General features: G+C 42.3%; 2 protein-coding genes across 2 annotated transcripts; both read right to left on the bottom strand.

Moving 5' to 3' along the window:
• Positions 1 to 1,314: 1,314 nt before the first annotated feature.
• Positions 1,315 to 6,056, bottom strand: LOC119745083. Its single transcript, XM_038221305.1, has 2 exons — positions 5,564 to 6,056; positions 1,315 to 2,235 (listed from the first exon to the last, which is right to left on the bottom strand). Exons 1-2 carry the CDS (start codon positions 5,573 to 5,575, stop codon positions 1,315 to 1,317), a joined length of 933 nt encoding a protein of 310 aa, XP_038077233.1. The 5' UTR covers positions 5,576 to 6,056.
• A 14,277-nt stretch (positions 6,057 to 20,333) lies between these two features.
• On the bottom strand, positions 20,334 to 21,891 carry LOC119746464 (collagen alpha-1(X) chain-like). The gene has a single exon (XM_038223426.1). The coding sequence runs from the start codon at positions 21,889 to 21,891 to the stop codon at positions 21,055 to 21,057; it is 837 nt and encodes a 278-aa protein (XP_038079354.1). The 3' UTR covers positions 20,334 to 21,054.
• Between the last annotated feature and the right edge of the window lie 3,850 nt (positions 21,892 to 25,741).

The following is a 25,741-nucleotide window of genomic DNA, read 5'->3' as shown; positions in this document are numbered from 1 at the left end:
TTCTTCCTCCTGTTCTTGAGCAGGTCGGTCAGGGGCTGGAGAATGTATGCACAGTGGGGAACAAAACGCCTGTAGAAATTGATGAGGCCAAGAAATTCCCGCAACTTACTCAGCGATGCCGGTTCCGGGAAATCTCTGATGACTTGCACCTTGTCAGGCAAAGGACAGACTCCATGCTGGTTGACGAGATGACCGAGGAAGGAGAGGGATGGCACGCCGAACTGGCATTTGTGGGGGTTTATGACTATGCCATATTGCGAGAGGCGGTCGAACAGGAGTCGAAGGTGTTCTTTGTGTTCAGCCTCTGATGAGCTCGCTACCAGCAGATCGTCAATGTAGGCGAAGACAAATGGTAAACCACGGGTTACCTCGTCGACGAACCTTTGGAAAGTCTGTGCCGCATTGCGGAGCCCAAAGGGCATGCGCACAAACTCGAATAATCCAAACGGTGTAGTGATGGCAGTCTTACGGATGTCTGTTGGTTCCACTGGTATTTGATGGTAGGCGCGTACCAAATCAATCTTGGAGAACAACGTGCACCCGTGAAGGTTGGAGGAAAAATCCTGCAGGTGTGGAATTGGGTAGCAGTCCGGAATGGTGTTCTTGTTGAGGGCGCGGTAATCACCACACGGACGCCAATCCCCGGGAGTTGACTTAGGCACCATGTGCAACGGAGAGGACCATTCGCTACTGGAAGGGCGAACAATTCCAAGGCTAAGCATATGGTCAAACTCAGCCTTGGCAAGTGGTAGTCTGTCCGGGGCAAGTCGACGGGGTCTAGCCGCAACCGGGGGCCATGAGTTTCGATGTGGTGCGTGATGTTGTGCTGTACCTCCGTTTGCTTATACACAGGACGCACTACATCGGGATACCGGCTAAGGAGCTCGTCGTATTGTGATGAAGCTGCATTCACAAACATGGGGCTCGCGGACGGGGTACCAGACATTATTCCTTGTATGGCAAGACTAGTTATGGAATCGACAAGTCGCTGGTTCTTTACATCGACTAGTAGGTTGAACTGCCGAAGAAAATCAGCTCCAATAATAGGGGTTGGCAAGTCGGCAACAATAAAAACCCAACGGAATACTCGGCGAAGTCCCAAATCTAAAGTTAGTGACTTCTCGCCGTAAGTTACAATAGGTGAGTGATTGACCGCTTGTAGCTGTATAGAAGTGGGTTGAGCTCGTGATTTGTGACTGCGTGGCAAAACACTCACCTCAGCGCCGGTGTCAACTAGGAAACGAGTGCCTGTGGCCTTGTCAGTTACATGGAAGAGGCGACTTGTTGTATCGCTGCCAGACCGACCTGTCGCCGCTAGTCGTTGGCTTGGCCGTTTTCCTGGTTCCGCTGTGGTTCTGTGCGTCGCGAACAAGGACTGGTGCATTTTCGTGCATTAGTTCCGTACTTCCAATGATACCAGCATTGGCGGTCACCGGATGGCTGGTTATCCGCAGAAGGGGTTGGACTACGTTGTCTAGGTCGACTGCGGGAGGAAGAGCGGGGACGGCCTTGTCGCTGCATGCCCTGTAGCTGAAAAGTCAAGGCCTGCACTTGCCGAGTCAGGTCATCAACCTTTGCGTGCAGAGTGAGTACCTCAGGGGAGGCGTGTCGTTGCGGGGGGTGGAGGGGTGGTGAAGAAACCGTGGAAATTTGCGATGCCGGCGTAGAGTGGGCAGACACCTCGACAATTTTGTCAGCCAAATCTGCCAGTGCTCCAATTCCCACAGTGTCCGCTGTGGAGGCCAAAATGGACTGGACGGTGTGGGGAAGTCGCTGTACAAACAACTGCTTCAAAATCCTCTCCTCCAGCTTGTTGTCCCCCAAAAGCTGGTGCATGCGCCGCAACAACTGCGAGGGCTTGCGATCTCCCAATTCCTCTGAAGTAAGCAGCTGGTGTAATCGTTTCTGCTCAGAAACTGAAGTGCGACGAATGAGTTCAGATTTCAGCTTATCGTAGCAGTCCGTGGATGGGGGTGTAATCAGGATATCCCGCACCTCTTGTGCGACCTCCGGTTGCAAAGATCCGATAACGTAGGCAAAACGAGTCTCCTGGGTAGTGATATGGCGGATGACAAACTGAGCCTCCACCTGGGTAAACCACAGGGTTGGGTCATTAGGCCAAAATGGAGGGAGTTTGAGGCTTACTGCAGCTTGCATCGGCATGACAGGCGGTTGAAATGGGTTAGAGGGAGGTGAAGTTGGAGGCGGTGTACCCTCTGTCCCATCAGGTTTAACCCAGACAGCAAGCATACGTCAATCCGACGTTAACTCAACGTCACGAATTCACGAAGGACACGTTGGGTCAACGTCAGACACCAACGTCAGTCCAACGTAAACTTGCACTGCTGATTCACGTTGGCCTAACGTTGTTTGTACGTTGCCTGGAACGTTGGACAGACGTTACTTCATCCATTTTCCGACCTTATATGTTACGTCATACCAACGTTGTTTGTAAGTTGGCATTAACATTGGATCAACGTCGTTGCGCTTATTTCCCAACCTTCTTTTCACGTCATATCAACGTTGGCCTAACATTGTTTTTACGTCGGCCCGAACGTTGGACAAACGTCTATTTCACTCATTTTTCCGACCGTATTTTTACGTCAAAACAACGTTGTTTGTACGTTAGCGTTAAACGTTTGGTAGACGTCTTTTCGCTCAATTACTAACCCAAATTTCCACGTCATACTAACGTCAAACACCAACGTTTGTCCAACGTAAACTTGCACTGCTGATTCACGTTGGCCCAACGTTGTTTGTACGTTAATCTGAACGTTGGGCAAACTTCATTTCACTCATTGTCCGACCTTATTTCTTACGTCATTTCAACGTTGTTTGTACGATGGCGTTAATACGGGACAAAAATTCCAAAACATATTTCTTTCATCAGTCCAACATAACCGGAAATTAAATTTCTAAATAAAATAATGCTCATAACAAGCATGTCAACGTTGACCATTACGTACGATGCCTTTTAAGTTCAATAACTTTGAAGAAAAAAAAAGACTTAAAGAGAAGCCAGCACAGACATGAGCTCTAATCCACTTTTTGAAGATTTGTGCAGGTAAACGACATCAGGCCGACGTGATGCTGTCTTTGATGGTGAAGGTTGCCACGGGTAGTAGTAGTAGAAGGGCTTAGGTAGTATGTCTCTTCTCCATCACTTGAACAAAGCAGAGATCTGGAAAAGAAAATTAAAGTAATGATGAACTTTTTTGTATACGAGCACATCTGTTTTATAAATAACGATGACTTGTAACTGTTAAAAACACAATTCATGTTAGCCAAATCCAAGTGCACATCAATTTTACTTTTAGAAAGCTTGACCCCCCCAAGAGGTTCCTTTTATATATATTCTAGTCCCACGACTTCGCCTATTTCAGTGTATTTTCGAGTAATATAATGGAGGAGTAAGTGGTGCCATCAACTTCAAACAATTTGGGGATTTTTTCCTTTAAATTGTAACTTCAAAAAAAAAAAAAAGATACCGTGAGCCCCCCATCCCAAGCAAAAGCCTGGGTGCGCTTCTCGTTTCATTAACAATTAATTTTAGAGTTCTAAGTTATCAATGATCAAAGTGTACATTCTTTCCTCATGTTGAGGTGTGCGTAAAATTGACGGATTGTTTTTAACATGAGTCCTCAATTGAATGCTTCAGCCATTCGGTGTTCTTGCTGGTAAACCAGCTGATCGCACTGTTACTTTTCAAGTCAAAAGTTACAAATTTTCAAGTCAAAACTTACAGTTGTTTCTAAATTCATGTTCCACTATGAAATGATAAGCTTGGAAACGATGATGAAAATCGGGCAAATCATGCACGACTACTGAGTAGCTTACTTCTCTAATGTTTCAATAAAGGACACTGATAGTGTAGCTTTGACAGTGAAATAAGAATTGACAATAGCATCTATTTTCCCCTTGAATTTTAATTGTGCACTTTCAGGAAAACTGTATTCTAGATATAAATCAGGATGACCTTTCAAGACTACCCAACACTGTCCTCAAAAGAAATTGCAACTCCTTGCATGGTAACTCAGTAACAGTCGTTTGAAACTTACCTTTTCAGTAGGCCTACATTGCAAGGGCCGCTCATAAAACAAGTACAATCTTGACAGCTGCGATGCTAGCGGTTTAATCGAAAACGGCAGTGTGCTTGTTCCATGTATCTTGAGGGTCACAGTATCTTGAAGCTTGAGATCAGCTGGGAACGTCCATCGCAGAACACAATCTTGACAACAGTAGACGATTAGCATTGAAACGGTGCACAAAACTTGTTCATTTTGGGCAACCATGTCTACAGACATGACATTCTTTTCCCACAGCAGTTTTAACGGATATTCAAACTTGTCAGATGCAACTATATAGCAGCTTAATGATGGTTCGCTTCGAATTCACACTGTATGCAAGGCATACTCTCTAGTACTAGTACTACGCGCCCGACAGACACGCACGCACTCATCACATCGCACGGTTTTCATCGACCAATAAGGTTACGTGGAGCGCATGCACACAGGCGCGTGCGCACTACCGGACACTACCAGCGTTGGCACACGACGTCTTAAAGACGTCGTTTAACGGTCGTTATCTTTGTGTGTACTTCAGCGGCCGTGGCCAAAAAGCCCAACATCTCAAAGACGTCATGGGAGTGCTGACCACAATTTGACGTCCTATTGAGGTCAGATGTGCAACGCAAGACTGACGTCACAGCGATGACCATCCAACTGTGACGTCCAAATGACCTGATTTGCCAGGCCAATCTGACGTCGAACTGGTGACCATAAGTTAACGTCCGGCACACGGCAGATTTGCAACTCCAAACCATCATATGTGACCATAATCTGACGTTAGTTCGACTCAAGATTTCGACGCCGTGCTGACGTAATGTGATTGACTTTATTTTACGTCTTACCAACGTTACAATTCTGACGGCCTACCAACGAAACATTGTCAACGTTAGACAGACGTCATGATGACTAAAAAGTCTGACCTGTTCCCGACGTGATGAGATGACCTTTATTTGACGTCTTATTAACGTTATAAATCTGACGGCTTACTGACGTCAAACTTTCAACGTTAAACAGACGTTATGATGACCAAAGTGTCCAACCTTTTTCCGACGTAAGGCAAATATGGAAATCTCCAAACCATCATATGTGACCATAATCTGACGTTAGTTCGACTCAAGATTTCGACGCCGTGCTGATGTAATGTGATTGACTTTATTTGACGTCTTATTAACGTTAAATTTCCGACGGCTTACCAACGTCACATCTTCAACATTAAACAGACGTTATAATGACCAAAATGTCTGACCTATTCCCGACGTGATGTGATGACCTTTATTTGACGTCTTATTAACGTTATAAATCTGACGGCTTACTGACGTCAAACTTTCAACGTTAAACAGACGTTATGATGACCAAAGTGTCCAACCTTTTTCCGACGTAAGGCAAATATGGAAATCTCTGACCCATTTCGGACGTCGGACAGACGTCGTACGCCCACGGGCGACGTCGCCGACCTTTGCCGACGTCGGATCGACGTATACTTGCTGTCTGGGAACTTCCACAGACATGGCTTGTGCAGAAGGTCACAATTGTTCAAAACAGGGTCACCAGTGTAGTAATTCGTGTTTTCTCCCGAAATGAGTTCTACTACTGTTTATCAAGCCTCGTGTCTGTGCTTACAAGTCGTGAAAAACGGCACACAAAATGTTGGTTGTTTACAAGGTTTAATGCTCTCAAAACTCACAAGTTCGTCATGCACCTGCTATCCAATGATTAACAAACTTCTGGAAAGTCAGTAGGTTTAAGCACACATCAATTGACTGAATAAAACTTGGTTGAGGAAACTTTCAACGTTGGAATAAGACTTGTACAAAGCAGAATGAAAACGATAAGTGAAAGGTCACCAACATGTCACACTGCGCAAACGCAGCACAGCGAGAGTGAACTCCGGTGCCTATGGCAACCAAAACTTATTAACATACTTATTTGTATGGAACGCCTGTTGGAGCTAAAAGAACAAACACTTAATTATATACACATGTACATGTCACTACACCATGTATGCATCGGCGGAATAGACTTTCAGCTTAATTGAGAAAGATTTATGAATTTGGAATTTTTCAATCACGGCTGAAAATTGTTCCTTAAAAAAATGGGAGTATTATTGTTATCTTATTTTGAAAGATTTTTTTTTTAAAGTAGTGTTGATGTTTTGTAAACTGTTTTGATATATCAATGCTAAACGTGTTATTTAAAATTAATCATTTTATCATTCTTGTTAATGGTACCCTTAGAAGACATTTTGTTTATTATTATTACATTGAACATTATTTCTGTTAAATCATTGGTTATTGTTTCGGCCAAATAAAAACCCGCTCATTTGGTTGGGGGGGGGGGGGCAGCACTGCTCTTGTATATTTATGCGTGGTGATTATTTATTAATTAATTAACTGACTCCGGATAAAGGAGGAAGCCACTGAATGAGGTGTAGTGCTCGGTGCTATGACTCCGCGCCCTACCGTACATGGTAACATACACCGTATCTCCACGCTGCAGAACCAGCACTGCGCTTCCAGACAACTGACCTCGTTGATTTGATTCACCATAGGTGGTGATCACCTTGTAGTTGTTTTTAACATGATGGATGACAAGTTGACCGCTGTTACTATGCTTAAGAACAGAAAACGTAAATACGTAGGTGCCCGGCACACCACAAGTGAACGTACCGGTTTCGAGATCAAAACTGGTACCTGGTAGAAGCATCACGGTCTGCTGGAAGGGCAAATGGGTGACGGAACTTGTAGATTCATCCGAGTCGCTCGTCCTCACCACGGTGAATGCTACCCGCTGGTTTAAATCGTCTGGTGTCTCCCCTGGCTCACCCTTCTGACCTTTGACACCAGTTTCCCCAGTTCCTCCAACAAAACCAGGTAGCCCTCTCGGACCTATCTTGCCGGGCAGACCAATCCCATCATCACCTTTAGACCCAGTGTTCCCAGGAGCTCCCCGCTCACCCATAGGTCCAATAGGGCCATTCTCACCTTGCTGACCTGCATCGCCCTTTGACCCCGGCTGACCGTACGGCCCCATCGGTCCTGCTGGCCCAGGCAGACCTGGTATTCCGGGTATTGCAGCAGGTCCCTGGCAGCACTGCTGACACACCTGAGATGCAGGACCATCGCCATCCGAGGGAACCGGCCCAGTAACGGAAGCTCGGAGCTTGACAGAGTTACCCAGAAGGAGGGCGATTGACAGAATGGTGGCCACGCAGATCTTCATCTGAAAGGAAAACAATTCAGGGCCTAAAATTACAACCAAAATCACTACATAAAATGAAGAACTTGTATACGAGACATAATTTGGAGGAATCATTATTCAGAGAATGTGTCGGCATTGGCCTATCCAAGAGCAAGGGGATAACATGTAAATAAAAAGGTGGGTTCTTTCTAAATCTGTTGCCATGGCAACTACGGGCAATCCACACTTGTTAGTATTATTGTTTTGCCTGCCGATAAAAGTTTGGAAAGGAGACCGAATTACATTATTTTTCTTATGTGACGGCACGCCCTTTCCACGGTCATGATAGAATCAATTAAACATCATCACACCTACCTCGATGGTTCGGTCTTGAAGTCTTGAAAATCAGGTCCAAGAAGAGATCAAAATGAGTTCACTGTAAAAATAATAAACAAAGAAAAGTGGTAACGTTTATGCTTGAGTAAAGAAAGAAATACTTTAATCATTGATTTTAATACTATTTTGAGGTTTTTTCACTTTGATCAATAATCATTCGAAACCAGGAACAATTATTCAGAAATAAAAACAATGGTCAAAGATTATTTGCATTTTCGTGACCGAATACGCCCAGAAAAAGCAACATGTTTTAATGACGCTTTGTGACATTTTTCTCTGGAACCTGAATGCTCCCTGAAATCAACATTAAACTGATTCAAACGCTTTCATGAAAGCCTTTATTCAAATCCATTAAACAATTTATTCAAATTCATCATACAAAAAAAATCTGTGTATTTTTGAGGCACTAGTAAGTCATTGAATCATTTTTGAAAGCATAATTATCTGAGTTTTTAAAACAGCATATTCTTCATTTAAATATGTTTTTCCCGTCCAATTTCACACCTTGCCCATTCAATGTGTAAACACTTTCTTTCAAATTCGCATACAAACGCGCAAGCATTCTCAAACCCAGTTGAATTTAGCGAACGATCAAAATATTTAAGGGTATCTCCACTATGCACATAAAAAGTAGGCAATTGACGTATTTGTATTTAGTTTATTTTGCTTTAGATTCAGTCCAGCTCGGGAATTTAACTTCATGCTTACGATCACAAAAGCATTCATGTTTAATAAAATTCGGCAGTTTAGCCAGATCAGTGGCGGCTCTAGGGGAGCGGAGAGGGCGCCCTCCCCCGGCAGTGACCGAATATTTATCAAAAAAGGCAAATTTTGATTGAGAGAGCACTTCCACACTTAACCTTTCTCCCGGCTCAAACTTCGCCAGGCAATAAACTCTCTGGGTCCGCCCTTGACAATATTATGTGGCAGTGTTAAAACAAATGATAAAATGACATGACTTTTGTTAAAATTTCATGAAGCAATTTACACACTTTTGTTTTAATTGTCAGGGAAGGAAACATGACAGGAACATTGTTAGGTGGCTAGATTGTAGAAAGAATGACATTTTGAGCACTCGCCCAAAATGAGGTCTATTGCGCAAATAAAATATACCTTTTTTTCATATTTAGACCATATTAACCAGTTTGTTAATTGTTGTAATCACTCTGTGGAAATAAAAAGATAATTAAAAGGATACTCAAAATCAATCAAATTTTCTTTTGTTATCGCTAACACGATCAACGGTTAATGCAGTCTTCAATCTGTTTCTATAGTTTGCATGCATATCTCTCTTTTAGTTCTTTTAGTTCTCTTATTATTTGGGTTTTGTTTTACGAAACTGATTGTATGTACGTAAACATGAAAGAAAAAATCTCGTGCGTGTTTCGTCATTAACCAATATGAAGAACCGGGTAAAATTAGGACAAGAAATCTGCTTTTTTTAAGGGAAGATGCAAAATCTAAATTGACGCTCGAATAATTTGCGCAAACCTCAACTCTTAACACGATTTCTAAAAATGTTTCCAGCCATGGGCGTCGCCAGGATTTTTTTTTGTGTAGAGGAGGACAAAGCACATTTTCCCCCCGAATATCACAATATTTTCCCGATTGATAATTTTTTGAGGGTGTCCAGGGACATTTGCACCCCAACCAATTAAATTAACAACAATATGATCGCACCTCTTTATTCTTTTTCTTTTTATCCCTTTTTTTCCTGGTTTTTTGTTTGTTTCGTTTGCTTGTCCGGGGGAAATTTAAACATGAATAATCGATTTGAGGCCATAACTTTGGCTTCAAATAATTTATCCCAGCTGGACATTGAGGCTGGTCAGGTAGGGGTCAAAAGGTGGCCCTCCATGTTTGACCGCTAGACAAAATGTTTTATTACTTTGGCTTGTCAAACTGAAGGGCGGTTTGACTATATATACCCTGGTTTTACGAGCAAAGTTCATGATTGCTTGAGCAGCCAAAGGGTGAAGTTATACCCATTTTATTTCGTTAGCATAGAATTTCTAAATTTTTTATTTTCCGGCTTTCATGAGCTTAGTTCTGCGTTCGTGATTTTTAATTATGCCTCGCACTAAGTCCAAGCAACAAGCTGTCTCTGGGCCGGCGGATGGAGCGAAACGGTCTCGGGGACGGCCCCGATCGTCCTCCCAACCAACACTGCCGGTCGCCGGTGGAAGTGCGACTGCGAGTTCCGGCGAGATGGACGCGGCAGCCCCGGCTGGCACCGCGGTTCCCTTGGCTACAGGCGGTCAGGGGAGTATCAACGAGGTGAGTTGGTTGCCGCTCCATCAGTCAGTCGGCCCGGAGGAAGCTCGTCCAATGCGGAGTTGGGTAAGTCCATTGTGACCATATCTTCCCCATTTCCATCCCTGTCTGTAAGTTCGGCCCCGATCACTTCTTCAATTGCATCGTCCTCTTTTGCTAATGATGTCGCTTTAACTAGTGTGTGTGATGATCTTGGGTCTAGAGTGCCACAAAATTTGCAGGAAAAATTTTGGAAAGGGGAGTTTGTTGAGTTTGGCGCACTTTTGAAGTCCCACCGTGGTTCGGGTGCTGATAATTCTTTGGATGATACTGTTTTTTGATCGGGTCCATTGAGTCGCCGGCTTGGCAGATTCGTCCTCATAAGCAGGCTCCTAGATTTTTGTCAATCGAACAGTGGACATCTGCCTTTCTAGTTTTTGCATCGTTATTTGGTACGACACCCTACGCTTGCCCGCCATTTGCTAAATTATGCGGATACCATCCGCTCTGCTGCTTTCCGACATGCTGGCTATGGCTGGCGGGATTATGATGTGCAGTTTTGATTGCGGCAAGCGCGTTTGCCATCTCGTTCCTGGGCCAGCATAGATGCTGAACTGTGGCTTGCTCTTCTCGGTGCGCCGGCTGTTAGTCAGCCGCATAATTTTCGTCCCTTCCAGCAACGTGACCGTACCGGTCTCGGGTTTGGTTTCGGCCCAAGACGTGCAACCTCCTTTCCCACCAGTAAACTCACATGCAATGATTTTAACAGGGGATACTGTGTCCGCGCCACTTGCCGTTTCGCACACCGTTGCTCCTCCTGCCAGGCGGGCGGCCACCCAGCAATTCGTTGTAGGGGAAACCAAGCAATTCGCGCCACAGCACGCCCCGCGGCAGCTGGCGCAAACCCCAGTAAAGCTAAGTAAGATGCTGCCATTTTTACGCACCTTCACGAATCGGCAAGATGCAGCTTTGTTGGCTGACGGTTTCTCACAGGGTTTTAGGCTTGGCTATTCAGGGCCTAGGGCAAGCTTCTCTGCTCGTAATTCATTGTCAGCTCGCAAAAAAAAAAAACAAAAAAAAAAAAACACAATATTACAATCTAAAATTGATCGCGAAGTTGAACTGGGTCGTTTGAGTCTGAGCCTTTTCCTCATTTACGTTGTTCACCCGTAGGTCTTGTTCCAAAACAGACTCCTGGGGAGTTTCGATTAATTCATAATCTGTCTTCTCCAGTTGGAAATTCAGTAAATGACTTTTTTGACACAAGTTTTGATGACGCCATAACCATGCTACCTAACTTTGATCAGGGTGCTTAGCTTCTGGCCAAATCGGATATAAAAATCTGCATTTCGTTTGCTCCCCATTCACCCTGACGATTTTGAGTTGTTAGGTTTTTCTCACGACGGCATGATCTTTTATGATAAGTGTATGCCTATGGGTTGTTCTATATCATGTGTTTCCTTCGGGCGTTTTAGTACGTTCCTTGAATATTGTACTCGTATGGTAGCACAATTGCCACGTTTTCTGAATTTTCTTGATGATTTCTTGTTTATGGGACCAAGCACATCTCCCGAGTGCGCACGTTCCCTCAAGGCTTTTCAAGTAGTTTGTGATCAGTTTGGGGTCCCGTTAGCAGATGATAAAACTGAGGGTCCCACCACTTACCTAACGTTTCTGGGGCTCGAAATTGATACACTAGCCCAACAGGTACGAATCCCACCTGACAAACTGGTTGCAATCAACCACAAGCTTTGCAGTTCGCTAAGCAAGAAAAAAACGTACCCTACATGATATCCAATCATTGCTGGGCAGTTTGGATTTCCTTTGTAGGGCTGTATTGCCGGGTAGGGCTTTTCTTCGCCGGTTACATGATTTAACTAATTAAAGCCTCATCATAGATTTCGTATTTCGCATGGTGCTCGGGCTGATTTGCAGGTCTGGCAGCAGTTTTTGCTGCATTTTAATGACACGGTTTTCTTTCCAGCGTCAGTTTGGCTCAATAACGACCATTTACACCTGTACACCGATGCGTCTGCAGTGATTGGGTTTGGGGCTTTTTTGGATGGGAGTTGGACTCATGGTAAATGGCCCGAGTTTATCGAATCGAGACGTTTTTTTGAAAGCATTTCTCGAGTCAGTGTTTCCCATCACTCTTGCATTACTGTTGTGGGGTGAGCATTTGCGCATCAAGCGAGTGATTTTTTGGTGTGATAACCATGCAGGCTGTAGTTAGTATCATCAATAGACATACGTCTAAGTGCCCGTTAATTATGCAACTGGTGCGTACATTGGTGGTTCATTGTTTGACATGTAATGTTCAGTTCAATTCTCGCCATGTGCCGGGCCTTGCTAATGGCGTTGCTGACGCTCTTTCCCGTTTCCAGATGACACGTTTTCGTCATCTCGCCCCCAATGCAGACTGCGATATGACTCCCTTGCCTGCCAACCTGTGGAGCAGTTACAGTTAGAAGTTCAAGGTCTTTTGCAAGACTCACTTGCACCCCGTACGCATTAATTATTTAAGCGAGCTTGGAGTCTTTTTCGATGGTTTAGCGATTTTCACAATTTTGATTCCGAGCGATGTCCGTCTTTACAACAATTGGTGCAGTTCATTGCATTTTTGTCTGTTTCTGGCTTACCGCCGTTATATTAGGATCCCACCAAATTGGTTTAATTAATGTCATGTGCAGCAGATTTAATCAATTTGGTACATTAAATTTTTTGTTTTGTTTTTTGTTTTCTAACCTACATGAGATTACCCGGGCAAGCCAACAGTCAGGATTGTCGGGGATTCGTTTGTGACCAGGGCATCTCGTGTGGCGAACGTTTCTCCCTGGGGGATGAGATCAAACAGCTGGCCCACATCCACTGGATGGGTCGACGGGGATTGCAGTTTCACCAATTCAATGAACTAATAACTGAGGCGTGGCACAACGCCACACAGATGCCGGACTTCATCATCTTGCACGTTGGGTCAAATGACCTCGGCCTTGTTCACAAGCAGTTGCTGACTTTTATGGCCCGTCATTGCCTTGTTGCCGTCCGCGAGATGTTCCCACATGCGGTGATTTTCTTCTCAGAGCTCCTGCCACGATTAGTTTACCCCACTGCCTTGAAACAGAGCGCCGTTGAGAGGTCCCGGCGGTCCATCAATCGCGGTATCTATGCCCTTTTCCGGAACACTCCCGGAGGGGTCATTTGGCATCCTGAAATACAGTGGTCCCGTTCTGAGTTGTTTGTTGCCGATGGATCCACTTGACAGATGAGGGATACGCATTCCTTATTGCCAATTTTTATAATTCCCTTTTTGGTTATTGTTAAAGTATTATTTACCGATTCTAACTGAGGCTCTTTGGCGGCGGTCATGTTGGAAGTCCCAACATGTCCGTTTGGCGGGATTTGCATTCCAAGACCCCCAATAGGCCTCAGGTGCTTACCATAAAATCAATACTTCATTTGCTGCAGGGCATGGATGGGATAAACAATTCCTAAATCCGGTGGTGGTTACTGTACACATTTTGAGCGGCAAACTTATGAAGGGGGTCAATTACAATTTGTACAAGGAATGCGACTTGATTAATATTGCTAATTGCATTAAACGAGAACAGTCTTGTTTAACAATAATATGCAGAGTTGTAATGACTCGAATCAATGACTCGACTCGAGTCCGACTCGAGTCACATTTTTTGGCGACTCGACTCGACTCGAGTCCCGACGGGTAAATGACTCGACTCGACTCGAGTCACTGCGAGCAAATGACTCGACTCGACTCGAGTCCCTCATCAGAATGACTCGACTCGACTCGAGGAAGGCTAATAAGACTCGAGTCCCAAAATAAAAGCAAAACTTAATTGCGAAAAATATTTGCAATGACTTACGCTGCGCCGTTGGCGTTGCCAGTTTTTGTTCACGTCACGTTAATGTTCGCGAATAATGTACGTTTATATACAGCGGCAGTCTGTTTCCTTGCTCCATAATGAAACAACAAACATACACCGTGTCGCGGACTCCCACCTTGTGGTTCTATAGCATGTAATGCTAAACCCGGAACCAGACTTAAAACGCATTTCTCAATCCGTGGTTTCATCATTGGTTTCGGGCGATTTTGAAGTTCTTGGTGGAACGCTGGCTAAATTCATGTCCCGATTTCACAAACAAAAAAATGGATACGGACGGGCCCACCTTTAAATAATCAGAAACAGTTTTGTATAATGCAATTAGGTTTTAACATTGTCAGCGATCAGCGAACAACAAAATCTAGACCCGAAGCCAAACCAGTTATAAGACCGAAGTTTCACATCTTCTTATCTGTGACGTGAGCTAGCAATGGAAACTGTTGGTTGGGTACCATACAGCATACTTTATGTCTTTGGATTTCCGTAATAGACTGGTGCCTCGTATTCTTTCTCTCTTGTGTTTGTTGCTTTTTATTGTAATTTAGTGTTCAAATATTTGTGACTCGAATTGACTCGAACTAAATACTTGACTCGACTCGACTCGACTCGACCACACTCTGTGACTCGACTCGACTCGACTCGACCTTGTTGACCTAATGACTCGACTCGACTCGAATCACTTCTTTAAAATGACTCGACTCGACTCGAGTCACAAAAATCAGTGACTCGTTACAACTCTGATAATATGATATGTACTTGCACTGAAGTTTTGTCAATGAATTGAGCTGTTTCGCGAGCCAGCTTCGGCCGGAAACAAAATATGCTGCAAATATTATGCTGAAAAGTTTCGCGAGTTAGCATCGACCGGAAACAAATTATTGCAAATGGTATGCTGAAAAGTTTCGCGAGTTAGCATCGACCGGAAACAACATATTGCAATTATATTTGCCGTGATGTTTCCAGTTTTGGATGGAAACAAAATATTGCAAATATTGTGCTGAAAGTTTCGCGAGTTAGCATCGACCGGAAACAAAGTATTGCAAATGGTATGCTGAAAAGTTTCGCGAGTTAGCATCGACCGGAAACTACATTTTGCAATTATATGCCGTGATGTTTCAAGCTTTGGACGGAAACAAAATATTGCAAATATTGTGCTGAAAAGTTTCGCGAGTTAGCTTCGACCGGAAACAAGTCATTGCACATATAAATATGTTTAAGTTCATATATGTTTACCTTATGATAATTGCAGTTTCGCGAGTTAGCATCGACCGGAAACTTTAGACTTTGCCGAATTTAATTGTGAGAATAAAAGGCTGCTCAAGCCACGATGAACGTAGAATGGTGAGTTGACTGCCTCTGTTTTGTGTCCAACTTTTTGATCATGCGGGGATAAAATGTATGTGATCATGATCCGATTTGTTCGCATCAGCGCCCTTAAGTCTATTCTGACAATTGACACTTTTATCCTGCAACGCTTGAAAGTAACGCTTAGACCTATCGTTGCAGACCAGTAATACATTTCAATAGACCCCAATAAAAGTGTTATGTCCCGACTTCAGGAATTCAGGTAATAACTCTCTGAGGACTGTTCAAGACGTACATCAAATTAAAGATTATTTCATCATCCTTCATTTTCTGTTAAATTTTCTGGGGTTAAATCATCTAGGTGATCAAAGATGATCACCCCTAAAAGCAGGCCTGAAGCCAATCGCCATTTTGAAAATAGACGCCTACGCTCCACTGCAAAATAGAGGCATTTCAGGGCCGAATCATTATCCACATTTCACAGAAATACGAGCTCGCAGTCCTCTGCACGGCTTCAAACCTATTTTTTTAAAATCAAGTTCACGGCCTTCAAAATGCTCTAATTCTGAAGAATTTGAGGGCATGCAGTTCGTGATTTTGCCGGCGAAGGCAATTTCGGACTGATTTGCTGGCCTGCACCCATAAGCAGAAAAGGTTTTAAAACACAGTTTAAAAAATACATTACATTACGCAAAAGGTATTGAGATTATCCCAATTTTCAATAACACAACTTAGGACAGGATGTTTCAGGTGTCACGATTTCCTTTAAACGTTTTTCCGTGGCCAACTTCCGCATAACCTTTTATCCTGTATTAGCTAGAGTGATTTCCGGGGGGGGGGGAGGTGAGCGCATCGCATCGGCATGTTAGGTTTGACAATAAACAGGGAAAACTAGCGAGAAAATAAAGGAGGTGATTGATCATAGTGATATTATGGGCGGTCGAGCTTTCGCAAGATTTCTTTCGTTAAACACCATAAGGTTTAAATTTATCATCTGACAAAATTGTGAAAGTGCATGAACTTCAATAATAAGGAACTTGATGTAATACACTCTTGAAACAGCTACAGCCATGTTTGACTGGAAAACTGGCGAACCTTAATGGCAATAAAAATTATAAAACTTCCAGGAATTTATAGTGTTTTTTTTCACAATTCAGTATTTAAGGCAATTAAAATGCGTCGAGAGTGCACTTTGTAAGTAGGAGCTGAAATATTGTCAGACAGGAATCCCAAAATAAAAAAAAATCGTGACTATATACATGTATTTGCTCTTAGCTATATTATTGCCTGATTTTGGCCTCAAAAAATGTTGGTCCGAATCCGCATCAACTGTTCAGACTAGAGCTAATTCAGTGGTATTCTATGCAACATAGTACCTGGTTATGATTCAAGCACCAATATCGCATGATAAGTTTTCGAATAACCGTATGGGAATGAAATCATCATGGTCGGAAATATTTGCAGCGCACTGTTTTGGCTATACTGAGCACATTTGTGTCAATATCATATATATAAAAAAAATCAATCCAAAAGTTAGCAGAATTATCGTAAAGATTGTTTCAAACACTCACCGTGCAATTCTTGTTCGATCTTGCAAACAGTTCTCTCGGGTTGTCGTCTGAACGTGAGCATGAGCTGCGGTCGTTGTGAGGAGAGAGCCGGCAGCTTGTGACTTAAATATTGACGTCGATTTCCCGAGCAGTGACTGAGGAACTGGCATGCCCGGTTTGTGATTGGCCCCTGCGCGCTGTCAATCACACATCACTGACTCGCTTCATATTTGTGAGACGGAAATGATGCCAATTTTACATTGCCACACGTTAAACCCGAAGCTTTCATCACCGACACTCAAATAGACGCATCTAATTGGTGGAAAGATCGTATGAATGTCGGTGACACATTCAAATATATGGATTGTGATTGGCACCTGTCAATCACAGACCACTCAGTTGTGGTCACCGACTTGTTGGGTGACTAACTCTGATTGGTGGATAGAATAATGACGTACACCGGTCTTAAGTGATTTAATCAGTGTTTGTTTTGCGCTTCGTGATTTTAATAGAACCACGTATTTGGTGGCAAGTATATATCTTGAAGTCAGGTTATGCAGTCTATATTTATGATAGAAAAATGAAGATGACATGAATTTAGCTTGAAAAAAAAAAAAACTAAGATCGTGAATATACTGTGTGTGCATAATATCCGGTTCATGTACAGTTGCCGCCCTCTAACGGTGAAAATATACTTATTTTGCGCATCCCAGCCGATCCCAAAGCTAACTTTATTATAATCATTGGTCTACCCCCATTCACACGCACGCTCGGACAGACCACCTTCTCGGCATGCAATCGACCTTGCACCTTCAAAACCCCCTCTCTGCTTATTGAACACAACCTGTATACTAAAACCAAACACAGAAATATGCCAACCCTAATCTTGACCCTTGCCCAACCAACACCCAATCCCAAACTCACCAAACTGTTTGGATCCAACCCTATACAACAGATCTCTTTACTCAACAAAACCCCAACCTTCAAAAGCCCAATTACGAATCCCCCTAGGAACCCCGGGCCTGCCCCCATCGTCCCAGTGGCCTATCACGGTCATATTTATAATTATTGTTTGAATGTTCGAACATCCGTGGTGAAAAGTAGACACATTTTTTCGCCGGACATTCGGCCTCCGTAAAATCAAAAAGCGGCCGGGGGGGGGGGGGGAGGGTTGTGGTTAGGCTGGTACCATCTGTCGATGGGGGCGCTGTTTACAACCGACAATTATGAACACTATAACCGACAATAAAATGGTGCATTTCAGGGCGATACAGGCGTGCCATTAAAAAAAAGCGGCATCCGAAACGGTATAGCACACACAAAAGGGCGCCACCTTTTTTTTTTAAAAGGCACTAAACAAATCAAAGAGGGCACTCTTTACAAATTATTGGGTGGTAAGCGCTGGGGAAATAAGGGCATTTGAATGGAAAATAGCACTCTTTACAAAATATTGGGGGGCGGGAGTAAATCAACCCCCCCCCCCCCCCCCCACCGCTGCCTAAGCTTATGCATCCCTTTACCTCCTGACCACCCCGGGCAGCCTACGGTGGATCCCATATACCCCACATTTACGGTAAGGCGGCTTCGAGATGGGGGGGGGGGGCGTTTATTTAATGCCAGGGTGCTGTTGTTCTCCTTTTCATTAATAATTCCATCAAGAGGAAGTGGATGAGTAAGTCGATTTTACAACAGTTGTGTCGTCTGTTGTAGATCTTTTAATATAATCGATATTTTTTCCAATTTGCTTAAACGATGTATCAAATCAGCCCTGCTGGTAGACAGCGGCGTAGCCAATGGGGTGGAGTGGGGGAGGGATGGGGTGTAGGGGGCTTGGGCTTACACTTACCAGTAGAAAATAATGTCCCGCAGTCACCCCCGGAAATAATTAATTCCCATAAATGACCATGCGGTTATAAGGTATAACAGAAATTGCCCCCCTCCCCTTCCCTCCCACTGGAATAACATATTGTAACTCCACCAGTCCCCCATGGTGGGAAGTCTGGCTTCACTGCTGCTGGTAGACCGGTTCCACTTTCCTATTATATTATCAAGTCTAAATACTGAGGTGGGGAACCATGCTGTGTACACCGCAAGAAACGAATAAATGTCAGGTCACAAATTAAGTAAATAAAAGCTAAAAATGTCAGCAGTACCGGGTTATGAAGCCTATTTTACAAACAAAAGACTAAACGTGGGCTGATTGTTTTGGTCGGCGTCTCATTCAAAAGTGAAGAACCTTTGTAGCTCTAGAAATAAAAAAAAACTATTCCTCGGGGCAAAACTCGAGAAAAAAAAGACGTGGCTGTAATAAACTAATATATGTACTAGGTTAACGTGTTTTCGGTTGGTTTCCTAGGTCGATTTTATTTTTTTTTTAAATACCCATTGCTTGCTAAAGTGAGAAGGGGCTGTTTTGTTGTCTTATAAAATCATGACAACCAACCACGCCTCTTTTTTTTCCTTTGTAGTCGTTGTATTAGGGTTTTTTTTTTTTTTTAATGACAGGGCACGTTTCGACAAAATATCCTGATTATCAATATAAATATTGAGCTTTTATTCGTTACCAATAAAGCAAAAAAAAAAAATGGGAAAAGACATTAAAAATTAGCTGTATAACAACTGGCCATTCCAACCTTAAAAAAATGATGGGATGGCATAAATGTTTGCCAATCCATCACGATTATTTTCTCTGCACGTTACCATCCATTAATTCAATGAGGAGCTAAGTTGAAAACTGACATCAAAAATTGCTAAGGCGAAGTAAAAAAAAAAAGTTTCTCGTCCCCGCCCACTTTCTATTTGGAGGCCGCCTGGGTTGTTTTATTATCTTTTTTATATTTTTTTTTGAAAAATGCAGTAAAAAACACCGACCAAGTCCACGGTTAAAGCAAATGCGTCTAAAACTGTTCATTGTATAGACCAATGCAACTCTAAATGACACTGTAAATGTGTTCAGTTCTCTTGTCTAACTTGTCTTCCATTTTAAAAGTGTCTTTGAACAGTGCGAACACCGACAGTTGCAGGAAATTTCAAAATGGCGGCCATCTTGAGAAAAAAAGAAAAATGCCCGTCATCCCTTTTTTTTTCTTCAAAAACCAGGAAGAGAAACTTGTTTTTTTATTCGGACTAATATATTCGAAAACGATGTAGATCCATTGATCAATATACCAAAGCTACGGTTGTACGGGGTGTGTCAAAAAAAAAAAAAGCGGTACCCAAACCCCAAACATTATAATTCATATTTTTAAACAAATGTGTGGCACCAAACATAATAATGACCGGAAAGCCGATTTCATAAGCTACGTTTTGATGAAAAACATAATAAAATTGCTCAATCTGTTCAAACAATATCACCATTTAAACACAATGGAATTGACCCTAAAACCTCCTCGTCCAAAAATGCGATTTCAAGAATCGTCGTCAAAATTGTCTTCAAACATGCACCAGCGATAAAACCTCAGTTTAAAAGTTGAAAATATTCAACAAGGTCCTTTTGAAGGCCCGTTTTTTTTAACAAAGTGGAATTTGTAAATCATATTGTTTGCCTAACCAGGGCTGTTAATAAAAATATTGTGTACTGTTGTTGACAGTTTTGAAACAAGTATTCTGTGTCATTTTTGTTGTTCTTCCAAACAGTAATAATGCACAATAAACTGTTTTTTGACGAAAAGGTTTTAGGGTCATTGCGTTTAAGTGGTGATATTCTTTGAATGGATTGAGCAATTTCATTAGTATTTTTTTTCTCCAAAAGTAGGTTGTGCAATTGTCTTTCCAGTGATTATTACTTTTGATGTTACACATTTATTTAGATGTGAAATATATTTTTGGGGGTTTGGGTTCAGCTTCTTTTTTCTTTTTTTTGTACTCACCCTGTATTAAAACAAACCATATCAAGACACAAAATTCTACAATCTTGGCTTTTTTAGGTTCAGCATTGTTCATCTCAATATTTTTACTACTTTCAGAAGGCACGTTGATTTGTTTTGATTTTTTTTTTACACTGATAAGGTCAAATTATCAAAGAGGTCTTTATAAAACCTTTATAAGTGTGTCCAAAGCCTAACAAAGCACACGGGATCGTGCTTTTACCACGTGGAGCAGACTTTCAGCCGAAATGAGACAGATTTATGAATTTGGAAATTTTCAATCTCAGCTAAAAATATTTCCTTCTAAAAAACTATTATTTTCATCGTATTTCTATTGTTTTTTTAAAGTAGTTTTGATGTCGTGAAAACCGTTTCGATATTTTATGCTATACATGTATTAAAAATGTATCATTTTTATCATGCGTATTTAATTCATATTTAATTATTGGTTATTGTATCGGCAAAATGGAAAGCGAAAAGTTTTTTTTTTTTTGGGGGGGGGGGCACTGCTCTTGTATATTTATGCGAGGTGAAGATTAGTTAATTAATTAATTGATTCCGGGTAAAGGAGGAAGCCACTGAATGAGGTGTAGTGACTGGTGGGACTACTAAACGCCCTACCGTGCATGGTAACATACACCGTATCTCCAAGCTGCAGAACCAGCACCGCGCTACCAGACAACTGACCACGTTGATTTGATGCACCATGGGTAGTGATCACCTTGTAGTCGTTTTTAACAAGATGGATGTGAAGGTAACCGCTGTTGGTATACTTAAGAACAGAAAACGTAAATACGTAGGTGCCCGGCACACTACAGGTGAACGTGCCGGTCTCAAGATCGAAGCTGGTACCAGGCAGAAGCGTCTCGGTCTGCTGGAAGGGCAAATGGGTGTCGTGACTTGTAGAGTCATCTGGGCTGCTCGTCCTCACCACGGTGAATGCCACCCGCTGGTTTGAATCGTCTGGTGTCTCCCCTGGCTCACCCTTCTGACCTTTGACACCAGTTTCTCCGATTCTTCCAACGATACCAGGTATACCTCTAGGACCTATCTTGCCAGGCAGGCCAATCCCATCATCACCTTTAGACCCAGTGTTCCCAGGTGCTCCCCGCTCACCCATAGGTCCAATATGTCCAATCTCACCTTGCTGACCTGCATCGCCCTTTGACCCCGGCTGACCGTACGGCCCCATCGGTCCTACTGGCCCAGGCAGACCTGGTATGCCGGGTATTGCAGAAGGTCCCTGGCAGCACTGCTGACACACCTGAGACGCAGAACCATCGCCATCCGAGGGAACCGGCCCAGTAACGGAAGCTCGGAGCTTGAAAGAGTTACCCAGAATCAGGGCCGTTGACAGAATGGTAGCCACGCAGATCTTCATCTGTAAAGAAAACAACGAAGGGCCTATAAGACTAAAACAAAAATTAATAAGAAACAAGTAGAATAAAGAAAACATTTTGTTAAATAAACTGAATAATTTATCTAAAAACATGTATGACCACTTAATACTGTTGAAGAATCATTATTCAGACAATGTGTTCGGCGTGATAATTACATTTGCCCTGTCCGGGGGCAAGGGGCTATTATGTTATGAAAAGGCGGGTTCTCTTTTAATCGGTTTCCATGACAACTGTGGCTGTTGGCAATCCACATAATCGGGGTGGTTAGCCCGCTGATTAAAGTTAGGAAAGGAGACCCGAATACATCGGGTTTTTTTTTTTTTTGGGGGGGGGGGAGGACGGTGCGCCGTTTCTACGGTCATGATAGAATCAATTAAACATCTTCATACCGACCTCGATGGTTCGCTCTTAAAGACTTGAAGATCAGGTCCAAAAAGAAATTACAAGGAGATCAGTGTAGGCTGAAAAAAAACGAAAACGGGTAACGTTTATACTTAAGTAAGGAATGAAATAATGTTAACATCGATTTGAATAAAATTGCGAGGTTTTTTTTTTTATTTTGATAAATCATTATTCGAAAACAGGAAAAATTATACACTAATAAATAACGGACAAATGATTATTTGACCGGTATTTTCCTGACCGAATACGTTCAAAAAAGCAACATGCCTTTATTCATTATTTTGCTTTGTGATTTGTTTTGGGAAACTGAATGCTCCATTGCACCAGCATTCAGTTTTACCAAAAAAGAGAATTTTTTTTTAGGCACTAGTAAGTCATTGAAATTTTGTGAAAGCATAATTATGTGAGTTTTAAGACAACAAAGTTTTTCAATCAAATAGCTCCTTTTTCGTCCAATTGCACAGCTTTGCTCATTCAATATTTGAACACTTGCTTTCAAATACGCATAAAACGGGCAAGCATTTTCAAAGCCATTTGAATTTAGCGAACGATCAAAATATTTAAGGGTATCTTCAATATTGGCGTAAAAAAGTAGACAAGTGACGTTACTTTTCATCGAATTGATTGTGCTTTGGATTTCAGTCCCGCTCGGGAATTCAACTTCATGCATACGTTTACACAATGTTACACATTTTCAATAAAATCTGGCAATGTAGCAAGATCAGTGGCGGATCCAGGGGCGCCCTCCAACGGCAGTGACGGAAGCACATTTCCTCCCCAAATCCCAATATTTTGCAGCATTTTCCCAATTGATCATTTTTGCTCCACCCCCACTCTCATTAAATCAACAACAGTATGATTTCACGTTTCTTTTTATTCTCTTTTTGTTTTGCTTGTCAGGGGGGGGGGGGAGGGGGGGGGGGGCTTGCCCTAGCCCTTGCGACGCCCATGAAAGCTGATGCTTCAAACTTGGAAGTTGGACAGAAGCAGACGGCCCGAATAATTTGTACAGACATCAACTCTCTACATGATTTCTAGAAATGAATCCAACCAGTTAAAGCAACTTGAACTTGAATAAAACTGTGTGTGTGTAATAATGATCCGGTCCGTTTGTATTTGCGCCCTCTAGTCTATTCTAACCAGTGACACTTTTATCGCGCAATGCATGAAAGAATAAACGTTCAGGCCTAGTGATCAAACCGGAATAACGCACTGTGATCTAGTGAAATGACACAGTTTCAAAACAAAGTGCAAAAGGTATTGAGATTATCCCAATTTTCAATAACACAGCATAGAACAGGATGTTTGAGATGTCCCGATTTCCTTTATACGTTCTTCCGTGGCCAACTTCCGCATAACCTTTTATCCTGAATTGGTTACAGTGATTGCCGGAAATTGTAATCGCATCGCATCGGGATTTTATGTCTGATACAATAAAAAGGAAAAAAATAGCAGGAAAACAATGCGCGTGAATGATCATACTGATATTATGGGTCAAGTGTCGAGCTTTCGCAAGATTTCTTTGGTTAAAGACAAAAAGGTTTTAATTTATCATCTGAAAAATTGTGTAAGTGCTTGAACTTCAATAACAAAAAGGAACTTGATGTAATACACTCTTGAAAAACCTATACAGCCAGGTTTTACTGGGAAACTGGCGAACCTGAATGGCAATAAAAAATATAAAACTTCCATGAACTTAGTGTTATTTTTCACTTTTCAGTATTTGGGCAATTACTGTGCGTCGAGAGTGCACCATAGAAGCAGTAGCGGAAATATTGTCAGACAGGAATTCCTTATTTCGAACATATAATAAAAAAATCAGATAATTTGCTCTTAACTTTCATTAGCTGAAAATTTGGCCTCACAAAATATTGGTCTGAATCAGCATCAACTGTTCAGACTAAGAGCTAATAGTATTTACAACATAATGACTGGCTATGATTCAAGCACAAATATCAAACATTTACCGAGTTATCATCATGGTCGGAAATATTTATATCTCGCTGTTTTTGGCCATAAGCAAATTTGTGTCAATATTATATATCCCAAAATATCAATTCCAAAGTTTAGCACAACATAAATCGCAAAAGATTGTTTCAAACACTCACCCTGCTACTCTTGTTCGATCTTGCAAACAGTTCTCTCGGGTTGTCGTCTGAACGTGGACATGAGCTGCGGTCGTTGTGAGGAGTGAGTCGGCAGCTTGTGACTTTAATATTGACGTCGATTTCCTGAGCAGTGACTAGGGAACTTGCAAGCCCGGTTTGTGATTGGCCCCCTGCGCGCTGTCAATCACACATCACCGACGCGCTTCATATTAATGAGACGGAAATGATGTTGATATGGCATTGCCACACGTTTAAAGCTGAAGCTTGTATCACCGACACTCAAATAGACGCATCTAATTGGTGGAATGATTGTATGGATGTCGGTGACACAATCAAACATGTGGATTGTGATTGGCACCTGTCAATCACAGACCACTCACTTGTGGTCACCGACTTGTTGGGTGACTAACTATGATTGGTGGATAGAATAATGACGTACACCGGCCCTATGTGATTCAATCAGTGTTTGTTTTTGCGCTTCGTGTTATTTAAAGGAGCCACGCATTTAGTGGCTAGTAATTTGTCATCAGGTTATGCAGTCTACATTTAGATAGAAAAACAAAGGTGGAATGAGTTTAGCTTGAAAACAGTACTAAGAACTTGAATATAACGTGTGCATAATATCCGGTCCATGTACAGTTGCCGCCGACTAACGGTGAAAGTATACTTATTTTGCAAAACTCAGCCGTTCCCAAGGGCAACTTAATTCGGGCAATTCACAATGCAGTGCGCCACCAAGAGTTTGCCATGGAGAGTCCATTTTTCAAGTTTACAGTCTACAAAACTTTGCCCATTTGAATGAGTGTCAGTAGACAAGTTGATCAAATATGTTATGGATTGGAGCATATAGCGTTTTGCCGCCTTACGAAAAACACCATATTGATGAGAAGAAAAGAAAAGGGCAAACAGATCCTCGAATCATACGCTTACGAAACAACTGACCTTAAAAACTAACAATTTCAAATGTCCCGCGCTGCAAATTTGTCCACCATCTCCCACAATACACTGGGGAAAATGAACTCTCCGTGTTTTTGCTCTTGGTGGCGCACTGCATTGTGAATCGCCCGAATTATAACCATTCATCTATCCCCGACCATGGCCAAACCCAGTTGAATTTAGCGAACGATACAAATATTTAAGAGTATATTAAATTATATTAAAAACATTTTTTTTTCTAGTGGTAATTACCTTCATTTTTGTAATTGCTTGTTTAAATATAACTGTACCTACATTATCCAACTTTGTATTGGTTTATTGGAGAGTGCTAAATAAATGTCAACTGAATTGAATTGAATTGAATGTATTCATTATACGCGTAAAA

This window comes from Patiria miniata, unplaced genomic scaffold (genome assembly GCF_015706575.1).
Source record: "Patiria miniata isolate m_02_andy unplaced genomic scaffold, ASM1570657v1 HiC_scaffold_7, whole genome shotgun sequence".
NCBI classification, from domain to species: domain Eukaryota; kingdom Metazoa; phylum Echinodermata; class Asteroidea; order Valvatida; family Asterinidae; genus Patiria; species Patiria miniata.
The sequence above is the reverse complement of the archived record's forward strand: the minus strand, read 5'-3'. Positions and strand labels throughout refer to the sequence as shown.